At 37.0% G+C, this 23,907-nt stretch overlaps 1 protein-coding gene across 1 annotated transcript; it reads left to right on the plus strand.

Moving 5' to 3' along the window:
- The first annotated feature begins 15,621 nt into the window (after nt 1-15,621).
- Nucleotides 15,622-19,289, plus strand: LOC130960396 (uncharacterized). Its single transcript, XM_057885779.1, has 4 exons — nt 15,622-15,902; nt 16,307-16,535; nt 17,654-17,806; nt 18,557-19,289. Exons 1-4 carry the CDS (start codon nt 15,705-15,707, stop codon nt 19,261-19,263), a joined length of 1,287 nt encoding a protein of 428 aa, XP_057741762.1. The 5' UTR covers nt 15,622-15,704; the 3' UTR covers nt 19,264-19,289.
- The last annotated feature ends 4,618 nt before the right edge of the window (nt 19,290-23,907 follow it).

Below are 23,907 nucleotides of genomic sequence, written 5' to 3' on the forward strand. Positions count from 1 at the left end.
CTTTTAATAGTTCAGTTTGGACCCTTGTAGCGCTTTGCTGATGAAGTATATAGGTTGCTATCCACTTTCATCTTTTCGGACTAGTGCCGAGGCTACTGCCCGGCTTTCTACTGCTAGGTATAATATGAGTGCTTCTCCTTCCCGAGGTCGAGTAAGAACGGGTGGTTGTCCCAAGAATCTTTTGAAATCCTGGAAAGCTAGCTCACACTCTGATGTCCATTCAAACTTCTTTCCCTTCCTTAGCGTAACGTAGAAGGGGAGAGATCTTATGGCTGATCCAGCTAGAAACCTAGACAAGGCTGCCAGTCGCCCATTGAGTTTTTGCACTTCTTTGACACAGGTCGGGCTTTTCATGTTGAGTATGGCCTGGCACTTGTCCGGGTTTGCTTCGATTCCTCTTTGTGTGAGCATGAATCCTAGGAATTTGCCAGCTTCTACTGTGAATGTGCATTTCGCAAGGTTAAGTCGCATGCCATGCTTTCTTATGGTATTGAATACTTGGGCGAGGTCGAACAGTAATGATTCCTCGCGTTGTGTCTTTACTAACATGTCGTCCACGTATACCTCTATCAGTTTTCCGATGTGATCTGTGAGAACTTTGTTCATTAACCTTTGGTAGGTATCTCCTGCGTTTTTGAGTCCGAATGGCATGACAACGTAACAATAGTTCACTTTGGGTGTTAAGAATGAGATTTTTTCTTGATCAGGTGGGTACATTGGGATTTGATTGTACCCAGAATAGGCGTCCATAAATGAGAGGTACTTGTATCCGGAGGAGACGTCCACTAGGGTGTCAATGTTTGGGAGTGTGTAAGGATATTTTGAGTAGGCTTTGTAGAGGTCGGTGTAATCAGTGCATATCCGCCACTTCCCATTTGATTTTTTCACCAATACAACATTGGCTAACCATAGTGGGTACTTGACTTCCCTAATAAATCCTGCCTCCAGTAGAGATTGTACCTGCTCTTCCACAGCTTGGGATCTTTCTGGTCCGAGCTTTCTACGCCTCTGCTGTACTGGCCGAGATCCTGGATATACTGCCATTTTGTGGTACATTAGCTTGGGGTCTATGCCCGACATGTCCGCAGCCTTCCATGCAAAGAGGTCGTTATTATCCTTTAAGAACTTTATGAGGGACTTTTTTACATCTCTCTTTAGAATTGCACCAATATTGGTTGTTTTATCTGGGACGTCTCCGATCTAGACTTTTTCTATCTCACCTTCAGGCTGTGGACGGAGTTCTTCCCAACCTCAAATTCCCCCAAGTTAGATGGTGTTGATTTTTTCTCCTTTGCCTCGAAGGTTTAGGCTTTCATTGTAACAGCGACGTGCTATTTTATCGTCTCTTTTTATCGTAGCGATCCCTTCTGTAGTTAGGAATTTCATGCATAGGTGTGGAGTTGAGACTACTGCCCCAAGCTGATTTAGTGTTGTCCGACCTATTAAGGCATTGTAGACTGAGCTTACGTCGACCACAATGTAGTCTATGTTGAGTGTCTTTGACCGGTTTCCCTTTCCAAAGGTTGTGTGTAGCGAGATATATCCAAGTGGTTGGATTGGAGTGTCTCCTAATCCGAATAAGCTGTCTGGATATGCTCGGAGCTCTTTTTCTTCCAGGTCGAGTTTGTCGAAGACGGTTTTGAATAAGATGTCATTTGAGCTTCCTTGGTCCACCAGTGGGTGGTGGAGGTTAGCGTTGGCTAATATAATAGTGATGACCATAGGATCGTCATGTCCCGAGATGAGGCCAGCTACGTCCTCTTTAGTGAATGTAATAGTAGGGAGGTCGGGTGCTCCTTCTCCTCCCTCGATGTGATATACTTCTTTGAGGTGTCTTTTGCGAGATGATTTGGACATTCATCCTCCCACAAATCCTCCATGTATCATGTGAACGTGTCTCTTTGGAGTACGAGGTGGTCGTTCTGTTCGTCCGCTCTCTTCATCTCTTCTTCTTTTTCTGGGCTCATCTGTCTTACTGGCTAGGTACCGATCCAGTCTCCATTCTCTTACCAATTTCTCTATGACATTCTTTAAGTCGAAGCATTCGTTGGTGGGATGTCCATAGATTTGATGATATTTGCAGTATTCCGTCCGATTTTCTCCTCCCTTTTTGCTTTTAAGTGGGCGAGGTGGTGGGATTTTTTCAGTGTGGCATACTTCTCGATATACTTCTACGAGAGATACCCGGAGAGGGGTGTAGTTGTGGTATTTCTTGATCTTCTCTCCATGCTGTTCTTCTTTTTTCTTGGACTCTTTATCCTTATCTCGGGAGGAGTAAAAGGATCCGGATTTTGAGGTCTCTCCTAGTCGAGAGTTTTCCTCCATGTTGATGTACTTTTCTGCTCATTCTTGTACTTTGTTCAAGCATGTAGGATGTTTCTTTGATATGAAATGACTGAAATGTCCCTCTCATAGGCCATTGATGAGACCCATGATGGCTGCTTCGGTTGGCAGACTTTGTATGTCCAGACATGCTTTGTTGAATCTTTCCATGTAGCTGCGAAGACTTTCCCGATCTCCTTGCTTGATCCCTAATAAGCTTGGAGCGTGCTTGGATTTGTCCTTCTGGTTAGAGAATCTAGCAAGGAACTTCCACGCTAAGTCATCAAAGCTTGAGATGGACTTCGAGAGTAGGCTGTCAAACCACTTGATTGCTATTTTAGTTAAGGTAGTTGGGAAGGCTTTGCACCGGATTGCGTCCGAGGCATCGGTGAGATACATTCTGCTTCTGAAATTACTGAGATGATGGCTTGGATCTGATGTGCCGTCGTACGGGGTCATATCTGGGGCTTTGAAGTCTTTTAGAACTTTTGCTTTCATAATTTCTTTGGTGAATAGGTCTTGATCCTTGTGGGGATTATCCTTGTGATTGGATCGAGTAGTCTTTTTATATCTGCTTCAAGCTGTAATAGCTTGTCTTCCAGCTTTTTGCATCGCCTAGTTTCCCTTCTGAGGTCTTTCTCGGCTTCTCGTTGATACTTGGCCTCTTTTTCGAGTTGTTTGAGAGGTTCTTGTTGAGCCTGAAGTGCCTCTAGGATTTCTGCGTTTGGCGGGCTCTTATCCTTGTTTGGTTGAGGAGTATCCTTTGGTGTGACATCCGCGTTCTTATGTGGCGTCCTGTCCTCTAGATCAGAGTCGTGGTTGTTGTCAAGGTTGTCTGTCATGATGATGGGATGACTTCCAGGTTCCCTGGCAACGGCGCCAATGTTACGAGGGTTACCTGAAACTGTAGGTCAATCTCGGACGAGATCTTCTGTACTAATCGGAGATGACGGGTCCGGCTTGTGCGTGACGGCCGGAACTGTCGTGTACGACTTGTTGGACTGGCAATGCTGCTAATCATTTGTCACCGGAGGGTGGTGGTACCTGCAAGGGACTCCGATGCTTAAGTTAGCAAGGGTCTTAAGCAAGTTTTTAGTAGAATCAGAGTATGAGTTATACCTGGGTGCTCTAGTGTATTTATAATAGCGTGGAGTGACCTTTCTGGAGATAAGATAGTTATCTTATCTTATCTTTGAGTGAAGTTATCTTATCTTTAAGGGAACCACCTTTATCTCTCTAGGCTTCGGGCTGCCTTTAGATTCCAGTCGTGTTCCTCTTTCTTGGGCCTTCTTGGGCATCTGGAGTGATTTGGCCGACCTCTTTTCATAAAGAGGTCGGGTAGTCCTGATCTGAACAGGCCGGTCGATTTGTCGTTGATCTGCCCAGGTCGTACAGCTCGACCCAGGGTATGAACAGTGTTCATATTGATCTCCAAAGTGTTCTTGGTGTTCATCTTGACATTCAAAGTTTTCTTGTTTGTTTTTTTTGTTTTGATCTAAAAATTCTAAGTTTGGTGTCATTTTATTGTTTTTCTCTTTCCTCATTAAATTCAAAATAATATCTTTTCCTTTATTTACTCATCATTTTCGAATTCTTAGGTTGACTTAGTCAAAATTTTTAAAAATTTGGTAGTTTCTTGTTAGTCAAGTCAAGATTTCAATTTTTAAAATTTTATCTTTTTAAATCTTTTTTTTTCAAAATAAATTCTTTTTTAAAAATTTTCTTTTTATATTTTTTCAAAAATCTTTGATAAAAATTTTCAAAATCCTTTTCTCTTTTTTTGAATTCCTTGTCCCACTCTCTTAATTTGATTAAAAAAATTTTAAGTTTGGTGTTTTCTTGTTAAAAAAATCTCAATTTTTAAAATTTTAAAATCATATCTTTTTCAAATCTTTTCTTTTATTTATTTTCTTACAAGTACTAATTTTCAAATATCTTTTTAGGACATATCTTTTTCAAAACTTCCTAACCACTTTCTCTCTCTAATTTTCGAAACTTACATTCGATTTTTCATTTATTTTATTTTTTTTTCTTTTAACTTTGGTACTTAAAAAAAGAGAAATATATAAAAATATTTATTGTTTATTTACAATTCACATCATCTCGCTTTCTCCATCATGGACCTAAGTGGAAATGAACAGTCCAGAAAGACTCTGGGGTCATATGCCAACCCCACTATTGCCCCATATGGAAGTAGTATCTGTATACCCTCCATCAGAGCTAGCAGTTTTGAGTAAAATCCTCAGCTCATTATCATGGTGCAGCAAAATTGCCAGTATTTCGGTCTTCCATAAGAAGAACCTACTGAGTTTCTGGCATAGTTCTTACAAATTGTTGACACAGTACGTGATAAAGAAGTGGATCAGGATGTCTACAGATTATTGCTATTTCTATTTGCTGTAAAAGACCAAGCTAAAAGGTGGTTAAATAACCAACCCAAGGCCAGCATAAGAACATGGAAACAGCTGTCAGACAAATTTCTGAATCAATATTTCCCTCCAAAAAGGATGACACAGCTAAGGCTGGACATCCAAGGCTTTAAACAAGAGGATAATGAATCTCTTTATGATGCCTGGGAGAGGTACAGAGAGATGCTAAGGAAATGCCCCTCTAAAATGTTTTCAGAATGGGTGCAGTTAGAGATCTTCTACTACGGGCTTACAGAAAAGGCCCAGATATCTCTAGACCACTCAGCTGGTGGATCTATACACATGAGAAAGACAATTAAAGAGGCTCAAGAGCTTATTGATACAGTTGCTAGAAATCAGCATCTGTACTTAAGATCTTTTTGCTTGAAGGTCTGAACATCCACTCTAAGCTTGCTCAACTTTTGAGGAGGAAAGAATTTATCCAAGAAGGCCGTGACCAGCTTATCCCAGGAGTCCAGGCTATCTTTAGGTTATGAGTCCAACCATGTTCTAGCTCTGTCTCTTATAGCAAAAGGGAAAAGCATGAGCCTGTAGACTTTAGGATCTACTCTATTTGTCTTGACAGTCTCACAAATCTGCAAGAACTCAGTTAAAAACTGATAAGGATCTTCAGATGGAAATCCATGAAACTTGCAGTTTTGTTGCATAAAAGCAACTAATTGAGGTTTCAGCTCAAAATTGTTTACTCTAATGGCAGGAATTGAAATGCTTCTTCTATCAAACTTGGACGTTGGTTTAGTGAAATCACCAAGCATCCTCCTTGTATTATTGTTGTTGGGTTTGGCTGCCATCTCCTTCGCTTGTTCAAAAACTTCAGAAAGGTTGCCTCTGGATTGTTGTAATTTAGCTTCTCTTAGTTTCCTCTTCAGAGTCCTTTCAGGTTCTAGATCAGCTTCAACAAAGATGCCTTTTTTCTTATTCCTACTCATATGAAAGAGAAGAGAAAAAGAAAAAGGAAGAGGAATCCTCTATATCTGGACAAAGAGGATCTTTATTATTAGTAGAAGAAGAAAGGAATAAGAGTGGAGAATCCAATCACAAGGGTGAGGACAGAGGCAGTGATTGGAGATGAAGAGAGGTGAAGAGAAGTGTTAGTAAATAAATAAATAAATAGAGGAAGAGAAGAGAGAGAGAATTCGAAAATAATTTTGAAAAAGTAGTTAATGATTTTCGAAAATTAAAGATAAGATATAATTAAAATTTAAAACAATTAAAAAGAATTTTTGAAAAAGAGATGAGATATTTTCGAAAATTAAAGAGGGAAAAGTAGTTAGGTGGTTTTGAAAAAGATAAGAAACAAACAAAAAGTCAAATAGTTAGTTGAAAAAGATATTAAAATCAAATTTGAAATGATAAGAAGATAAGAAGTTAGATAAGATATTTTAAAATCAAATTTTTGAAAAAGATAAAATTTTGAAAAAGATATGATATAAAAGATAAGATAAGGTAGATTTAATTTTAAAATTAAAATTAATTACTTAACTAACAAGAAACTAAAAGATAAGATTCTAGAATTTAAAGATCGAACCTTTCTTAACAAGAAAGTAACAAACTTTAAATTTTTGAATCAATCATATTAATTGTTAGCATAATTTCGAAAATTAAGATAAAATTTAAAAAAAAAAAGATTTTTTTTGAAAAACATTTTAAAGAATTTTCAAAAATTAATAAGAAAAATGAAAAAGATTTAATTTTTTTGAAAAAGTTTTAAAAAGATAAGATTTTTTTTAAATTGAAAATTTAACTTGACTTGTAAGAAACAACTAATTTTAAAAATTTTTGACCAAGTCAACTCAAATTTTCGAAAATTTGGAGAGAAATAAGGAAAAGATATTTTTATTTTTAAATTTTTAATGATGAGAGAGAAAAACACAATTATGACCCAAAACATAAAAATTTTGGATCAAAACCAATTATGCATGCAAGAACACTATGAATGTCAAGATGAATGCCAAGAACACTTTGAAGATCATGATGAACATCAAGAACATATTTTTGAAAAATTTTTTATGCAAAGAAAACATGCAAGACACCAAACTTAGAAATCTTTAATGCATGGACACTATGAATGCAAAAATGCATATGAAAAACAATAAAAGACACAAAACAAGAAAACATCAAGATCAAACAAGAAGACTTACCAAGAACAACTTGAAGATCATGAAGAACACTATGAATGCATGAATTTTTCGAAAAATGCATAATAATTTTTAAAACATGCAATTGACACCAAACTTAAAAATTGACTCAGGACTCAAAAAAGAAACACAAAATATTTTTGGTTTTTATGATTTTCTAATTTTTTTTTGTATTTTTATTATATTTTTTCGAAAAACATATGGAAAAAGAAAATAAGAAATTCAAAATCTTTAAGAAGAATTCCAGGAATCTTTTTATGTTAGCCTAAAGCTCCAATTCAGGGGTTGGACATGGCTTAATAGCCAGCCAGTTTTAGGATGGCATTACATGCATTGTGGTGATTAGTGGAAGACCAATCCCAAAGAAGTTTGGATATGGCTTTACAGCCAGCTAGGATTCAACATGTTACCATGAAACTCTAGAATTCATTCTTGAAAGTTTTGAAGCCATATAATGATTTAAAATTTTTTTCGAAAATAATGTTTTTGGAAAAATGAAAACAAAGAAAAATTTTGAAAAATTTTTGAAAACTTTTTGAAAAGAAAATTACCTAATCTGAGCAACAAGATGAACCGTCAGTTGTCCATACTCGAACAATCTCCGGCAACGGCGCCAAAAACTTAGTGGACGAAATTGTGATCATCAACAATGGCTCCAAAGACTTGGTACTCTTAAACATGAATTACACTTTGTCACAACTCCGCACAACTAACCAGCAAGTGTACTGAGTCGTCCAAGTAATACCTTACGTGAGTAAGGGTCGATCCCACAGAGATTGTTGGTATGAAGCAAGCTATGGTCATCTTGTAAATCCCAGTCAGGCGGATTTAACTGGATTAAGAGATTATTGGTTTAAATAAAGATAATAAAATAAACAGAAAATAAAGATAAAGTTACTCATGTAATTCAATAGTGGAAATTTCAGATAGGTGTATGGAGGTGCTGTGTTCCTTCTAAATCTCTGCTTTCCTACTTCTTCCTTCTAGTTTTTCATCACTCCTTTCTATGGCAAGATGTATGTAGGGCATCACCGTTGTCAATGGCTACATCCCATCCTCTCAGTGAAAATGGTCCAAATGCTCTGTCACAGCACGGCTAATCATCTGTCGGTTCTCAATCAGGTTGGAATAGAATCCAGTGATTCTTTTGTGTTTGTCACTAACGCCCAGCCTTCAGGAGTTTGAAGCTCGTCACAGTCATTCAATCCTGGAATCCTACTCGGAATACCACAGACAAGGTTAGACTTTCCGGATTCCCATGAATGCCGCCACCAATTCTAGCTTATACCACGAAGATTCCGATTAAGGAATCCAAGAGATATGCACCCGGTCTAAGGTAGAACGGAAGTGGTTGTCAGTCACGCGCGTTCATAGGTGAGAATGATGATGAGTGTCACGGATCATCACATTCATCATGTTGAAGTGCAACGAATATCTTAGAACAGGAAGAAATCGAATTGAATAGAAAATAGTAGTAATTGCATTGAAACTTGAGGTACAGCAGAGCTCCACACCCTTAATCTATGGTGTGTAGAAACTCCACCGTTGAAAATACATAAGTGATGAAGGTTCAGGCATGGCCGAATGGCCAGCCCCTAAAACGTGATCAATAGTCTCCTAAGATGGATAATAAAATAAAACTGAGACAAAAGATTGAATAATACAATCAAAGATATCTAATAAACTAGTAAAAAGTTCTATTTATACTAAACTAGCTACTAAGGTTTACAAAGGTAAGTAATTGATGCATAAATTCACTTCCGGGGCCCACTTGGTGTGTGCTTGGGCTGAGCTTAATCTATCCATGAGCTGAGGCTTCTCTTGGAGTTGAACGCCAAGTTGTAACGTGTTTTGGGCGTTCAACTCTGGTTCGTGACGTGTTTCTGGCGTTTGACTCCAGAATGCAGCATGGAACTGGCGTTGAGCGCCAGTTTACATCATCAAATCTCGAATAAAGTATGGACTATTATATATTTCTGGAAAGCTCTGGATGTCTACTTTCCATCGCTATTGAGAGCGCGTCATTTGGAGTTCTATAACTCCAGAAAATCAATTTTTAGTGCAGGGAGGTCAGATTCCAACAGCATCAGTAGTCCTTTGTCAGCCTCCTATCAGAGTTTTGCTCAGGTCCCTTAATTTCAGCCAGAAAATACCTGAAATCACAGAAAAACACACAAACTCATAGTAAAGTCCAGAAATGTAAATTTAGCATAAAAACTAATGAAAACATCCCTAAAAGTAACTAGATCATACTAAAAACTACCTAAAAACAATGCCAAAAAGCGTATAAATTATCCGCTCATCAATCACCTCAGGATCTATGGACCCCATAGGATCCCCACCTATCCCACTTCTCTCTTCTTCACATAATCCAATAACAATATACCCTTCACCAATCACCTCAATCTCTCTTCCCCATTACCCCTTCACCAATTACATCCATACACTCTTCCCCATAAACCCCACCTACCTTCAAATTCAAAATCTCTTTCCCACCCAAACCAACCCTAAATGACCGAACCCAAACCCCTATCCCTCCACTATATAAACCCCTCCATCCTTCTTCATTTTCACATAACACTACCCTCTCTTCTCCCCCTTGGCCGAAACCCACACCTCTCTCCCTCTCCTCCATATCTTCTTCTTCTTCTTCTATTCTTTCTTCTTTTGCTCGAGGAAGAGCAACATTCTAAGTTTGGTGTGGTAAAAGCATAGCTTTTTTTCTTTTTCCATAACCATTGATGGCACCTAAGGCCAGAGAAACCTCAAGAAAGAAGAAAGGAAAGGCAATTGCTTCCACCTCTGAGTCATGGGAGATGGAGAGATTCATCTCAAAAGCCCGTCAAGACCACTTCTATGAAGTTGTGGCCAAGAAAAAGGTGATCCCTGAGGTCCCTTTTAAGCTTAAAAAGGGTGAATATCTGGAGATCCGACAAGAGATTAGAAGAAGAGGATGGGAAGTTCTCTCCAATCCCATTCAACAAGTCGAAATCTTAACGGTTCAAGAGTTCTATGCAAACGCATGGATCACTAGGAACCATGATCAAAGCATGAACCCAAACCCAAAGAATTGGCTTACAATGGTTCGAGAGAAATGCTTAGATTTCAGTCCGGAGAATGTAAGGTTGGCGTTCAACTTGCCTATGATGCAAGAAGACGCACGCCCCTACACTAGAAGGGTCAACTTTGATCAAAGGTTGGACCAAGTCCTTATGGACATATGTGTGGAAGGAGCTCAATGGAAAAGAGACTCAAAAGACAAGCCGGTTCAATTGAGAAGACTGGACCTTAAGCCTGTGGCTAGAGGATGGTTGTAGTTCATCCAACACTCCATCATCCCCACTACCAACCGATCCGAAATAACTGTGAATCGGGCCATCATGATCCATAGCATCATGATTGGAGATGAAGTAGAAGTTCATGAAGTCATCTCTCTAAAACCCTACAAAGTAGCCGAAAAGCCCTCCACCTTGGCAAGGCTAGCTTTTTCTCATCTCATTTGCCATCTATGCAACTTAGCTGGAGTTGTCATAGAAGGAGACATCCTCATTGAAGAGGACAAGCCCATCACTAAGAAGAGGATGGAGCAAACAAGAGAACCCATTCATGGATCTCAAGAGACGCATGAGGAAGCTCATCATCAAGAAATCCCTGAAATGCCTCAAAGGATGTATTTTCCTCTAAACAACTATTAGGAACAACTCAACACTTCTCTAGAAGGATTAAGTCATAACATGAACCAATTAAGGGTGGAACACCAAAAGCACTCCATCATTCTCAATGAGATTAGATAAGATCAAAGAGCTATGAGGGAGGAGCAACAAAGGCAAGGAAGAGACATAGAGGAGCTCAAGAACACCATTGGTCCTTCAAGAAGAAGGCGCCACCCTTATTAAGGTGGACTCATTCCTTAACTTCCTTGTTCTTATCTCTCTGTTTTTCAGTTTTATGCTATATGTTTGTCTATGTTTTGAGTCTTAACTTCATGATCATTAGTATTTAGTAACTATGTCTTAAGGCTATGAATAATTCCATGAATCCTTCACCTTTCTTAAATGAAAAATATTTTTAATACAAAAGAACAAGAAGTACATGAGTTTCGAATTCATCCTTGAAATTAGTTTAATTATATTGATGTGGTGACAATACTTTTTGTTTTCTGAATGAATGCTTGAATAATGCATATTTTTTATCTTGTTGTTTATGAATGTTAAAATTGTTGGCTCTTGAAAGAATGATGAAAAAGAGAAATGTTATTGATGATCTGAAAAATCATAAAATTGATTCCTGAAGCAAGAAAAAGTAGTGAATAATAAAGCTTGCAAAAAAAAGAAAAAAGAGAGAAAGAAAAAGAAAAAGAAAAAGCAAGCAGAAAAAGCCAATAGCCCTTAAAACCAAAAGGCAAGGGTAAAAAGGATCCAAGGCGTTGAGCATCAATGGATAGGAGGGCCCAAGGAAATAAAATCCAGGCCTAAGCGGCTAAATCAAGCTGTCCCTAACCATGTGCTTGTGTCATGAAGGTCCAAGTGAAAAGCTTGAGACTGAGTGGTTAAAGTCGTGATCCAAAGCAAAATGAATGTGCTTAAGAGCTCTGGACACCTCTAACTGGGGACTTTAGCAAAGCTGAGTCACAATCTGAAAAGGTTCACCCAGTCATGTGTCTGTGGCATTTATGTATCCGGTGGTAATACTGGAAAACAAAGTGCTTAGGGCCACGACCAAGACTCATAAAAGTAGCTGTGTTCAAGAATCAACATACTTAACTAGGAGAATCAATAACACTATCTGAACTCTGAGTTCCTATAGATGCCAATCATTCTAAACTTCTAAGGATAAAGTGAGATGCCAAAATTCTTCAGAAGCAAAAAGCTATAAAGTCCCGCTCATCTAATTAGAACTAATATTCATTGATATTTTGAGATTTATAGTATATTCTCTTCTTTTTATCTTATTTGATTTTCAGTTGCTTGGGGACAAGCAACAATTTAAGTTTGGTGTTGTGATGAGCGGATAATTTATACGCTTTTTGGCATTATTTTTAGGTAGTTTTTAGTAGGATCTACCTACTTTTAGGGATGTTTTATTAGTTTTTATGCAAAATTCACATTTCTGGACTTTACTATGAGTTTGTGTGTTTTTCTGTGATTTCAGGTATTTTCTGGCTGAAATTGAGGGACCTGAGCAAAAATCTGATAGGAGGATGAAAAAGGACTATAGATGTTGTTGGATTCCGACCTCCCTGCACTCGAAATGGATTTTCTGGAGCTATAGAACTCCAAATAGCACGCTCTCAATTGCGTTAGAAAGTAGACATCCAGGGCTTTTCAGCAATATATAATAGTTCATACTTTATTCGATTTTAGATGACGAAAATTGCCGTTCAATGCCAGTTTCATGCTGCATTCTCGAGTAAAACGCCAGAAACACGTCACAAACCAGAGTTAAACGCCAAAAACACGTTACAACTTGGCATTTAACCCCAAGAGAAGTCTCTGCACGTGTAAAGCTCAAGCTCAGCCCAAGCACACACCAAAGTGGGACCCAGAAGTGGATTTCTGCACTTAGACTTATTTCTGTAAATCCTAGTAACTAGTTTAGTATAAGTAGAACTTTTTACTATTGATTGTATTAGGAGTCTGGGTCATCCTGGTTCCCTCTCTGGGGCCGGAACCAATGAACACCTTTATCGCTTATGTATTTTCAATGGTGGAGTTTCTACACACCATATATTAAGGTGTGGAGCTCTGCTGTACCTCGAGTATTAATGCAAAGTACTATTGTTCTTCTATTTAATTCACGTTTATTCTTATTCTAAGATATCCATTCGCACCCAAGAACCTGATGAATGTGATGATTATGTGACGCTCATCACCATTCTCACTTATGAACATGTGCCTGACAACCACTTTCGTTCTACATGCAAATAAGCTTGACTGAATATGTCTTGGATTCCTTAATCAGAATCTTCGTGGTATAAGCTAGAATCCATTGGCAGCATTCTTGAGAATCCAGAAAGTATAAACCTTGTCTGTGGTATTTCGAGTAGGATTCAGGGATTGAATGACTGTGACGAGTTTCAAACTGGCGACTGTAGGGCGCGGTGACAACGCAAAAGGACAGTAAATCCTATTCTTACATGATCGAGAACCGACAGATGATTAGCCGTGCGGTGACAGCGCACCTGGACCATTTTCATTGAGAGGACGGACGGTAGCCATTGACAACGGTGATCCCCCAACATACAGCTTGCCATGGAAAGGAGTAAGAATGATTGGATGAAAGTAGTAGGAAAGACGAGATTCAGAAGGAACACAGTATCTTTATGCGCTTATCTGAAATTCCCACCAATGAATTACATAAGTATCTCTATCTTTATTTTATGCTTTATTTATCTTTATATTAGAAAACCATTATAACCATTAGAATCTGCCTGACTGAGATTTACAATATGACCATAGCTTGCTTCATACCAACAATCTCCGTGGGATCGACCCTTACTCACGTAAGGTTTATTACTTGGACGACCCAGTGCACTTGCTGGTTAGTTGTGCGAAGTTGTGAAGAATGTGTGTGAACCATAGTATTGTGCACCAAGTTTTTTGGAGCCACTGTTAGGAATTGCTCGAGTTGTGAAAAGTATGAGTCACAATTTTTCCTATCATGAGTGCGAAGACCCCTCCCTCAATTGTGTCCAGAATAATAGATGATAGATCCGCATACCTAATTCTATGAAACTAAGGCCTTTATATAGGCTTTCCTAAATTACAAACTTAAATGAAATTAAAAGCAAATTACAATAAAATGAAAATAAACTATTCTGGATACTTCTTGTGGCCTTGATTGGTTGACAATTGTGGCTTGAATGAGAGTTTTAGTGGGCTTGGTTGAAGGTTAGGGGCTGTAGGGAGAAGTTGGCGTATGGTTTCAAGTGCCACTCCTACTTGAATTTGCTCTTTTGATTGTGACCCACTTTGCAACGTTGAAAGTATAGAGTTGTTTGGGGCTCAAATTAAATGTCCACTATGAAGTATTATATATTGTTGGAAATCCCTAGATGTTAGCTTTCCAACACCACTAGAATAAACTCATTTGAATATTTGTAGCTCAAGTTATGCCCATTTGAAGATGAATAGGTCAGTCAGTCAAGTAGCCTAGCGTACCACGCCCACTTCTTGGCGTGCCACGCCCATATGTTATGAAACTGGCGTGCCACGCCCACTCTTTGGCGTGCCATGCCCACTCTTTGGCGTGCCACACCTTCAATGATGTAAAAAATCTTTCTCTCTGGCCATTAGAACTGGCGTGCCACGCCTAGAACCTTGCGTGCCATGCCCATTATAAAAATAGAGCTGGCGTGCCATGCCTTCGATATCAAGCGGCACGCCCAGGTTTTGCAATGCTGAAATAACGGCCCTTTTGATCTCCAGTTTTAATGTCCACCCTAGAATGTTATATATCGTTGGAAAGATCTTGATGTCAGCTTTCCAACGCCACTAAAATCAGATCATTTGGACATCTACAACTCAAGTTATGTTCATTTGAAGATGAAAAGATCAGGCTGGTAACTCTGCAATGATGTGTTTTTCTCCTTGTGTTTTCGGGGTCAATATCTTCCTCAATTCCAGTGTCCATTATAAAGTGTTATATATGGTTGGAAAGCTCTGTATGTCTACTTTTTAATGGAGGTGGAATCACTTCATTTGGAGGTGTGTAACTCAAGATATTTTTATTTGAATGAGAGGAGGTCAGGCTGGCATATGCCCCGGCGTGCCACGACCACTTCTTGGCGTGCCACGCCCACAGTGGGGCTCAAAATTACTCCTCTGGAACTTAAACCTGGCGTGCCACACCTATAGCACCAAGTGACATGCCCTCTTTGAGACTTGTCTTCACAAACTTGGCGTGCCACGCCCATAGCACCAAGTTGCACGCCCTCTTTGAGACTTGGCTTCAAAAGCGTGGTGTGCCACGCCCAGAGCTTCAAGTGGCACGTCCATCGTTGAGAGTTGGTTCAAAAGATTGGCGTGCCACGCTCAGAGCTTCATGTGGCACGCCCAGCTTTACACGCCCAGCTTTATTTGTTATTTCCTTCCCCTTTTATTGCTCTTTTCACCTGAAATTCAGCACAAACCCATTTCAAAGCAATATACCATAATATATATTATTTGGTTCATGAAATTACATTGATTCAATGAGATTATGCTCTCTTTATGGTCCTTTTAGATAAGAAAAGAGGTAAATGATGCAGGTCATCAACCGTAAGTACCAACACAGCATCCACAGTGGTCTCGAGAAGTGAGGAAGCTTTTAACCTAGGGTTTTCTTGTAAATGTGAAGGCTGGAGGAAGGGATTTTATGGAAACACACATGTTCAAAAGTAATTGAAACGTTGCTTCCCACTCAAACGACGTCGTTTTTATGGGAAAGGGGTAGACAAATTAGTCCCTGTTCGTCTCAACTTGAACATCTCAGCAACGAATGAACACGTCATTCAGCTTATATGACAGGTCATGCACCGAACGAGCCAGCTCAGCGTTTTTCGTCAAGTCTCGCCGAAAAAAACGTATAAAAATCGCTTTGTGTGACGAAAATCGGGGACAGAAATCGAAACAGATCGATTTTATTTTGAGAAATCGCGTTATCAATCTTAAAAATGGACGGAGGCTGGGTTAGTAGTTACTTTTTTTTTTTAAGCTTCAAAAAGTGTCGGGAAAGACTCCGAAATGAACTTCCTAGAAGTGTTGCTTGAGTGATAAGTCCAAACTAACAATAATAAAAAATAAAAATAACCTTTACAGGATTAGGGTTTTACTTCATGTGGCGCAGTGCTGGTTCCAACTGGTTCCGCCGGTTATCGGCGGCGGCGCGGCGCTACGCTGATGACGAAGGCGATTGGCTCTACTCCTCGGAATGGTGGGGCACGGACTATGACTGCAGCCACTCCGTTCTCCAATCAAATTCCGGCAAGGGAAACGGCGTCGTATCTGTCGTCGCACATCCTTCCTCCAAACCCGTTAGTTTTCGCACTTTCCCAACGCTAATTCTGATTTCTCCTTAAGTTGTGCTTGGATCCCAAAATAATTTGAAATTCAGTGAAAGTAGACTAAATTAAAGATATTCAAGTCTCTCTTTTGGTAACATGTATTTTAACAGTCGAATTCGTGGGTCATGGATAAGAGAAATTAAGATGCTTTAATTAGTAATTTCTTTGTGTTTTAAATTCCTTGAAAATAAAAATGGTGAAAGTGCTTCATCAAATCAAAACTTGGGGTGTGAACTACTTTAAATTCCGGGCAATTGTCCCACCCAGTAAAGAGAGGGATAAGTCGTATCAAAATACTACGTATTTCTGTTAACCGTTTGAGATTTGTGCATGATTACATTAACGGAACTTGGTTGGGGTTGTCTCGGTTTCAGAGTAGAATGCATTGGCCTAGTGTAGAGCGATGGCTGCAGCAGAGGTGGGAGCAGGTACATGTGGGATACGGGGATGGAGGGAATCTGAGGGTGCTTGGATATGAGTGGCGCGTGCTCCGGTTCAACCATGTTACTCGCCAGAGCACTGCAAAAGTCATGGCTGTTTACCATGAGGATAAGCCAGAATCTGTCTATCTAATACAGCAACCTCATTGCTTGGCCGTTCCATGTACATTCCTCAACCATTTTCTATACTGAAGATAATTCTTTTGAGTTACTTTCTGATAATATCTAGTAATTGGTTTGGGATTTTGTGAATTAGCTTGGCCTATAAAGGTGAAAAAAACAAAAAGATCTTTTACATAATTTTTCAAAGGGGGAGGTGCTTGATTGGTTGATCGTATAGGTATTTATTTAGTGATTGCTATACAACATGCTGTTTTTTAAGATAAGAGAAGCTGCTAGGAAGAATGCAATTTAGTTGTGTATTATATGTCTAAATCGACTAAATTCAAGGTTAAGTATCGGATTTAACTAAATCTAACCTTGACTTGTGAAGAACTTTGAGAATTAAAAGAAATCTTGTGCTCTGGTATGTGGACTGTGGTTTCCGAGGTCAACCAAATGATCCTTATTCAAGGTTTTATATATATATATATGGGTTCTTGTGCGATGTAGTATATTTGTGGCTTGGACAATTCTATGATGAAGAGGTTTTATTGTGAACAGAATGAAGAGGAGTTTATAATCAGCTTTAAAAAATTAACAAAAATAAAATGATATATTCTCCTAGATAGGTATTTAACTATCTGTCAAAGAGAATCTTCATCTCTTCACCATTTTTTCTCTTCGTCATAGCATGCACCTTTTGGCTTGGATCTGAGTGAAATTCGCTTTTTGTTTGGTATGTACGATCTATTTGGGAGGCTGCAGGCACACACTATAGCATTAAATTTGTGAAAAGCAATTTAGTTAGTTGCTTTTGAATAGTTTTATTATTGAGCTTTTTCCTATCTTCCTTTTTATTTTTTGTTTTTTTTTTGTTGGTGTGTGTGTTCTGAGATGACAATTTATACTGTCAGTTCTAATAAGATTTGCTTAATGCATGTCACTTGAATGATCTGGGCCATTTATGCTTGGTAACTAGTAATTAACGTATGGGCAATCAATCTCCTAGATTTTGATGTTTTTATTGGTTATATAATTTTCCAGTAACTTGTGAGGTAATTTATTGGTCATGGTTCTTAAATTTTTATTTTTGTTTCTTGCTGCCCTTATAGTAGATGTTCACTTCCTGTTCAATTAAATGTTAACTGTTCTTTTAATTTATGTTGTTCCATGTTGCAGATTTGAAGAGTATGGTATCTAGTGGGTTGACTACTTTAGCATCATGTAATTATGAGATTAACAGTGCACTGCAAGGAAAGAAAAATATGCACATTTTATGCATCGGACATGGTGGGGGGAGTTTACCTCTGTTTTTGGCTAGTAAAATCCAAGGTGAAAATTCTAGTTTTATAGCTTTTCTCTGTATTTATTGGTAGCTTGGAATATCCAAGAAAATTATTGTTGAGTGGGGAAAAAGCTATATTTCTTGATGTTTTCCAAACTGATTAGCTCTGGAAAATTTACTGTTGGATAGCAATTTCAATAGATAGGGCAAAGTGTGAGTCGATTCAAAATGAAAGAATTATCATAAATATTCTTTACATATTGCCTTCGCATGTAACTTTTAAAAGCTAATGGAACAAGTATTTTTTGTTTTACCTAATACAAAATAATAATTTATGCTTTTGAAAAATTCAAGCAATTCTCCAATAAGCACCCACATATTCTATTGCCATAATGGCAATCCCTCATTCCTCTCTCCCCTTACAAGTTATTAGGCCCTAAGATTTCACTGAACCCTCCAATATTCTGATTTTGAGTAATTTCCAAACTGCTCCTGAATTTTTTCTGGCTTAAAAACTTGAAGTCCATTGGGAAATTTGTCTCTAATCCTAGCAGCTAAACTGTTGGTGGTAGAGACGTAGAGAAGAGAGGCTCTAGAATCATCCTATATGCAGAGTAAATAAGTTTCTTGCTTATCGTGATCAGTATTTCCTAAGCAATATGAGATCCGTGATTCAATGTAGCTTTCATTTGTAAGTAATTTTACATGCTTATCTAAAACAATGTGCTTTCGTGAAGTAACTTCAGTTCACGATGTTCTTCCTTTCACACCTGTCTAATTTTCTGTCCACTTTTCAGGTGCCATTGTCCACATAGTTGAAATTGATCCCCTTGTTATCTCAGCATCAATTCAAGCCATGGGGTTCCCAGCTTTCTCACTTATGACACAGTCAGGCTACCGAGCTTTCACAAAACCTGATGTCATTAATGAAGTTATGTGGAAAGGAACTCATGAAAGGCTTTACCTCTACGAAGCAGATGCAGAGGAATTTATTACTAAAAGCAACAACCTATATGATATGATCTTTATTGATGCTTATGATGGTGATGATATATTTCCCCACAAGTTCTGGAACCCAGATTTACCATTTCTAAAAGCCCTTAGTAGTAGGCTCCATCCAAAGCACGGCACTGTCGTGGTGAACCTGCATTCGGACTCTGATGTCTTGAACAATGTTGGATCTTTCCCATCTGAATTGGAGCTAGTCTTGCCTATGGGAAAGTATGTATATCAAGTTTGCCGTGCATACAAGGATGTGGTTTTAGGTACGGGAAACTCATGCAAAGAAAAAGGGGGCCATGGCCTTGCTTTCACTGTTGCAGTACCTTGGGTCTGTAATACGTCCCTGGTTGTGTGTAGAGGTTTCTCTCTAGATAGTGAGTATATCAACAGGAATTTGATTGTGAATGCACTCATATCTAAATCCCTTGAACTGGAACATGTTTTGGACTTGCCATTTCCATGTTTGGAATACTTAAAAAAAGGTTTTGTTCTGGTTGAGTAATTTGTTTTCCAAAATATAGGTGGTCATTGATAATTAGTTCTCTTATCCTCGTTTACTTATTTGCTCCCTTCTGTGCTTGTGTTTCAATGGAAATATTTTAATTCGATACTTCACTTCTCACATATTTTCCCATAAAATAAATAATCATTAGAGTAATTAGACTCTGGAAAACAAAATAACTAAACTTGTTATAATAAAAGAATCAACTTTTATATTATTATAAACAATTTTTTTTAAACACCAAGAATATATTGGTTGATTGGTGGCTTATGTTTCATATTCATGTATCATGGTTGAGTGTGATACATATATTTTGGATGACTAAATTTCCAAAATGGTCATTCGAATTCAGTTTGTACGCTAATTATACTCTTGAGTTTTCAATTACATCATTTTGGACTTCGAGATTGAACTTTGAGCTCCATAATAGTCCTCAGGTCCATTTTCAGCATGATTCAGCAGTTGAGATGATGAGTTGGCACAATCACTGTCACTCTGGCATTAATAACGGCTAGGTAATATGGGAATGTGGTGATGATGCTCCATAGTAATCCCTGTTTGCATTTATAAACCCTAGAACCCCTATCTTCTTCTTGTACCTCTGCTTCTTCTATTCCGTTATCTCCATCTTTTGCTATTCTTCTTATTCTTCTTCCAACTCTAGTATTGGTTGCAACCAACCTTTTGCAGAAGTGTACAGCAAGGAGTTTGAATCGCTCGTCTTCAACCGAGAACTGGACAAGAACATCAGTGCGAACAAGGTCTGGGAAGGTGCAATTTACCAAATCTTGCTCCCTCCCTAAGCACTGAAAAATCTCATCAGCATCCTTATCTTCATCCAGCTCATCTTCAAAGATCGGTGGAGTTTTCATCTCTAATAAATGCCATGAATTTGCACCATCAGAATCAACCCCCGGATCATAAGCATTATAGTCTTCAACCCTTGCATCTCCTACAAACCCAAATCAACTTGATCTGAAATATCTTCCACAAATGCATCATCCTCAGCTATTATCTTCTCCTTTCCCTTCAACTTAACTCAATGACTATGACTAAACCAAAAATCAACATTTTGCATATCATGTTTAGTGAAAAAACAAATTTTCCCTTGTTCTATTAATAAAAAGTAGAACATTTTGAAAACCCCCACCCTAACAGAAGAACATCTGAAACCCTAAACCTTCAACAACAACGAAAACACCCCCAACTACATACAGAAAGAAAACCAACTAAACCCTTGGATCATCTATGATTACCAAAAAAAAATAAAAAATAAAAAATAATTGCACTATATATTAACCTCGATAACAACAACAATGGTGCTTCCTTTTCTTCAAACGGACTTGGCGAACTCAACGGCGACATTAGCATCCCTACAAAACTGCCCGAACTTGCAAACCACACCACCACACTAAGCCTTCACCATTGTCAAAAGAAGATATAGACAACGCGTTAAGGTAGCGTTTGTTTGCAGGTACTGAGACAGAGACTGAGAGACTGAGACTCAGTATTGTGTTTGTTAGTTCAGAGACTGGTACTAAAATGTCTGTCTCTGTTTCCAAAATTTCAGTATTTCAGTACCTCCAAAAAGTAGGGACACAGGGGACTGAAATTTTTAGAGATGGAGACTGAAACTTTAATAATATTTTATACCTTAAATACTTTCATTTCAATTAATTAATTTCAATTTTATCCTTTGTGCAAATTAAATTAGAGTTTCATTCTTGTTTCAATTCCTGTCTCTCATTTTGCACCAAACAGAATACTGAGATTTGTTTCAATCCCTGTCTCTCAGTCTCTGTCTCTCAGTCTCAGTCTTTCTGTCTCTGTCTCTCCACCAAACGCTACCTAAGTGTTGGAGAAAAGAAGGAAAAGAATTGTGAATGATCAAAACATATATGCCTCCAAAGTTTTGTTTTTCTTCGTTCACGTAAAACTTTACGGTGATGTTTTCATCTCACTAGGTACTAATACCCTAAACGATGTTGTATGACACATCCAGCGTGGCAATGTTTGTGCCACATCAGCATTCTGATTTGTTGAGTCATATCGGAAATGGGCCTAAGGATTATTATGGAGTCTAGAATTCAATCTCAAGGTTCAAATGGTGAAATTGAAAATTCAGAAATATCATTGGTGCACGAGTTCAATCTGAGAAACTATTTTAAAAATTTAATTATTTTGAATAAATTAGATAAAATCAGCAATGATTAAGATTAAAACATATGTACATATTATTTTTGAGAAAATTACGAAAATTCCTTTCCAAAATAGGAAAAAGAAATTTTAAAAGTTTAATTATTGTTGTGGTCTAAAGAAATGCAATAGATTCAGAAGATATAATTTTGCTTATGTTATATAACCGGTTCCAAACTTGAATAAAGAAGGAGGATATGCTCGGTGATCGACAACCAAAATAAAAACTTAGTTAAGTCTTCATAATAAAGATCAAATATTTTATTATGCTAAATGTAGGTTATCACCCCAAAGCAACATGTTGTATGGTTCACGTACAGTATTAAATGAGTAATAATCGTTATATCAGTGCTTTAATATAATGCAAAACAAGCAATGATTTTCACATTTTTGTGAATGGACAAGGATAATTAAGTTAGTTCATCAAGAAAGAGATAAAAAAAAGAAGATAAAAATAAAGGCATAAACAACATACATGAAATATAGGCATATTCATAGAAAAATTTATGAAAGTGGTGAACACTTTGACAAAGAAAAAGAGTAACATAATGTGTTTGGAAGAAACAAAATGGGTGGGGATGGAGGCAAGGGAGTTGGATATGTAATGATCCAATTTTTAGTATGTCATGATCATACTAAAAATCGAGTACTACCAACTTGCGTTCTTAAAACTTAGCTAATAATTATTATTAAGCCTGTAATCGAGTTAGCATATGATCGATTTTTTTAAACGAAAAATGAATGTTTGCGACAAATTAAACAGACACAAACAAGAATACGGAAATAAATAGAGCAACACAAAGGATAATATAATAATATACACCATGTACAATATATATAAAACATCATATAAAAAGAACCAGTCAGTGTACCTCCTCAACATAGCTTATGACTACATACATATATATAATACTCCGGACCCTGATCCATAAAGAAAATTTTTAATCTGGCACCCGAATTAGTCTAGCAGAGCTATACAATTCTTAATCTCTCGATGGATCTATCCAAAAATGAGAGACTGTGTAACATTCTGGGTTTTTGAAAATTAAATAATGAGTTATTTATATTTATTATATTTGTTGAGAATTTTATTCTAAGAAAATTATTTTACTAAAAGTAATTAAATAAAACTCTATGATACTTTGAATTTAAATTAGGAGACATATGTAATTTTTATAATAATTAGAGTTTAAATTAATTAAGATCTTTATATAATCTTTATTATAATTGAATATTTGGTATACTTGAAATTATAATTTTTGGTAATTAAAAAATAAGAAAAAATTGTACAATTTAAGTAACTTTTATTATGATAATTTATGATTTAATTTGAGTTTTTTATTTTTAGAAAATAATCTATTAATAATGAGTTTATAAATACTTTAGATTTAAGTTAATTAATATTTTTGTATAATTTTATTAATTATTTATATAATTTGAAATTAAGATTCTGATAATAAAAAATGATAAAAATTTATATGATTTAATTTAAATAATTAATATTTTGATTTAAATTGTATTTTATAAAAAGTGATTAATATATTCGTTTTATAAATTAAATAAAAAATAATTATTTGAATTCAGTGATATATTAATAAATAATATTCTTAAATATTTTTAGTAGAATACATTTAATTTTAAAATTATTATTCTATTTTTCAATTTTATCAAAATATATATTCTATCCTTATTCCTTTATAAAATCTCTAAACCTAATTCTAAATTCTTAAATAAAAACTCACAAACCCTAATTTTCCTAACTCTAAGATAGGTGCCATCTTTCCTATTCACAAACACGGAAATGAATCTTCTCTATTTTTTTAACACTTGAGAGAATAAAGTGTGATCTCTCACCTTTAATTAGGGGTGGAAACAGGTCAGGCCAGGCCAGGCTTTGCTCTTAACAGGCCTGGCCTGTTATACAGTTGATTGGCCTGAGCCTGGCCTGCAGCCTGTTATAGGCTCTTCATAAAGTACTAGGCCTGGCCTGTTATTCAGCCTGGCCTGGCCTGAAGCCTGTTAAAAGGCCTGATAATTTTTTTTTTACAAAAATAAAAATATTATTTAAAAAAATTATTTTTTAATAAAAATAGTTATATGTAATATGTCATATATTTAATATTTATAAAAAATTTTAAACTTTTAACATATTTAAAATATACAAAAATATTTATAATAAAACATAATAAATTTAAAATATTTTATAATTTTATTAATAACAAATAATTATTTATATATTTAATTATATTTTAACAAGCCCAGGCAGGCCTGACAGGCCTATAAGGCTAATTAGTAAGCCTGGGCTTGGCCTATTAATGTATTAAGGCTTTTAAAAGAGCCTGAGCCTGTACCTATTTTATAACAGGCCAGGTCAGGCCAGGCCAAATACAGGCCAGGCTGCAGGCCCCTGGCAGGCCGCCTGGCCTTTTTCCACCACTACCTTTAATT

Source organism: Arachis stenosperma, chromosome 2, assembly GCF_014773155.1.
Source record: "Arachis stenosperma cultivar V10309 chromosome 2, arast.V10309.gnm1.PFL2, whole genome shotgun sequence".
NCBI classification, from domain to species: Eukaryota; Viridiplantae; Streptophyta; class Magnoliopsida; order Fabales; family Fabaceae; genus Arachis; species Arachis stenosperma.

Coding starts and splice junctions, on each gene's coding strand:
- LOC130960396 (XM_057885779.1), top strand. CDS start 15,705: ATGTGGCGCAGTGCTGGTTCCAACTGGTTCCGCCGGTTATCGGCGGCG. Junction 15,903..16,306: donor CACATCCTTCCTCCAAACCC/GTTAGTTTTCGC, acceptor TCTCGGTTTCAG/AGTAGAATGCATTGGCCTAG. Junction 16,536..17,653: donor TCATTGCTTGGCCGTTCCAT/GTACATTCCTCA, acceptor TCCATGTTGCAG/ATTTGAAGAGTATGGTATCT.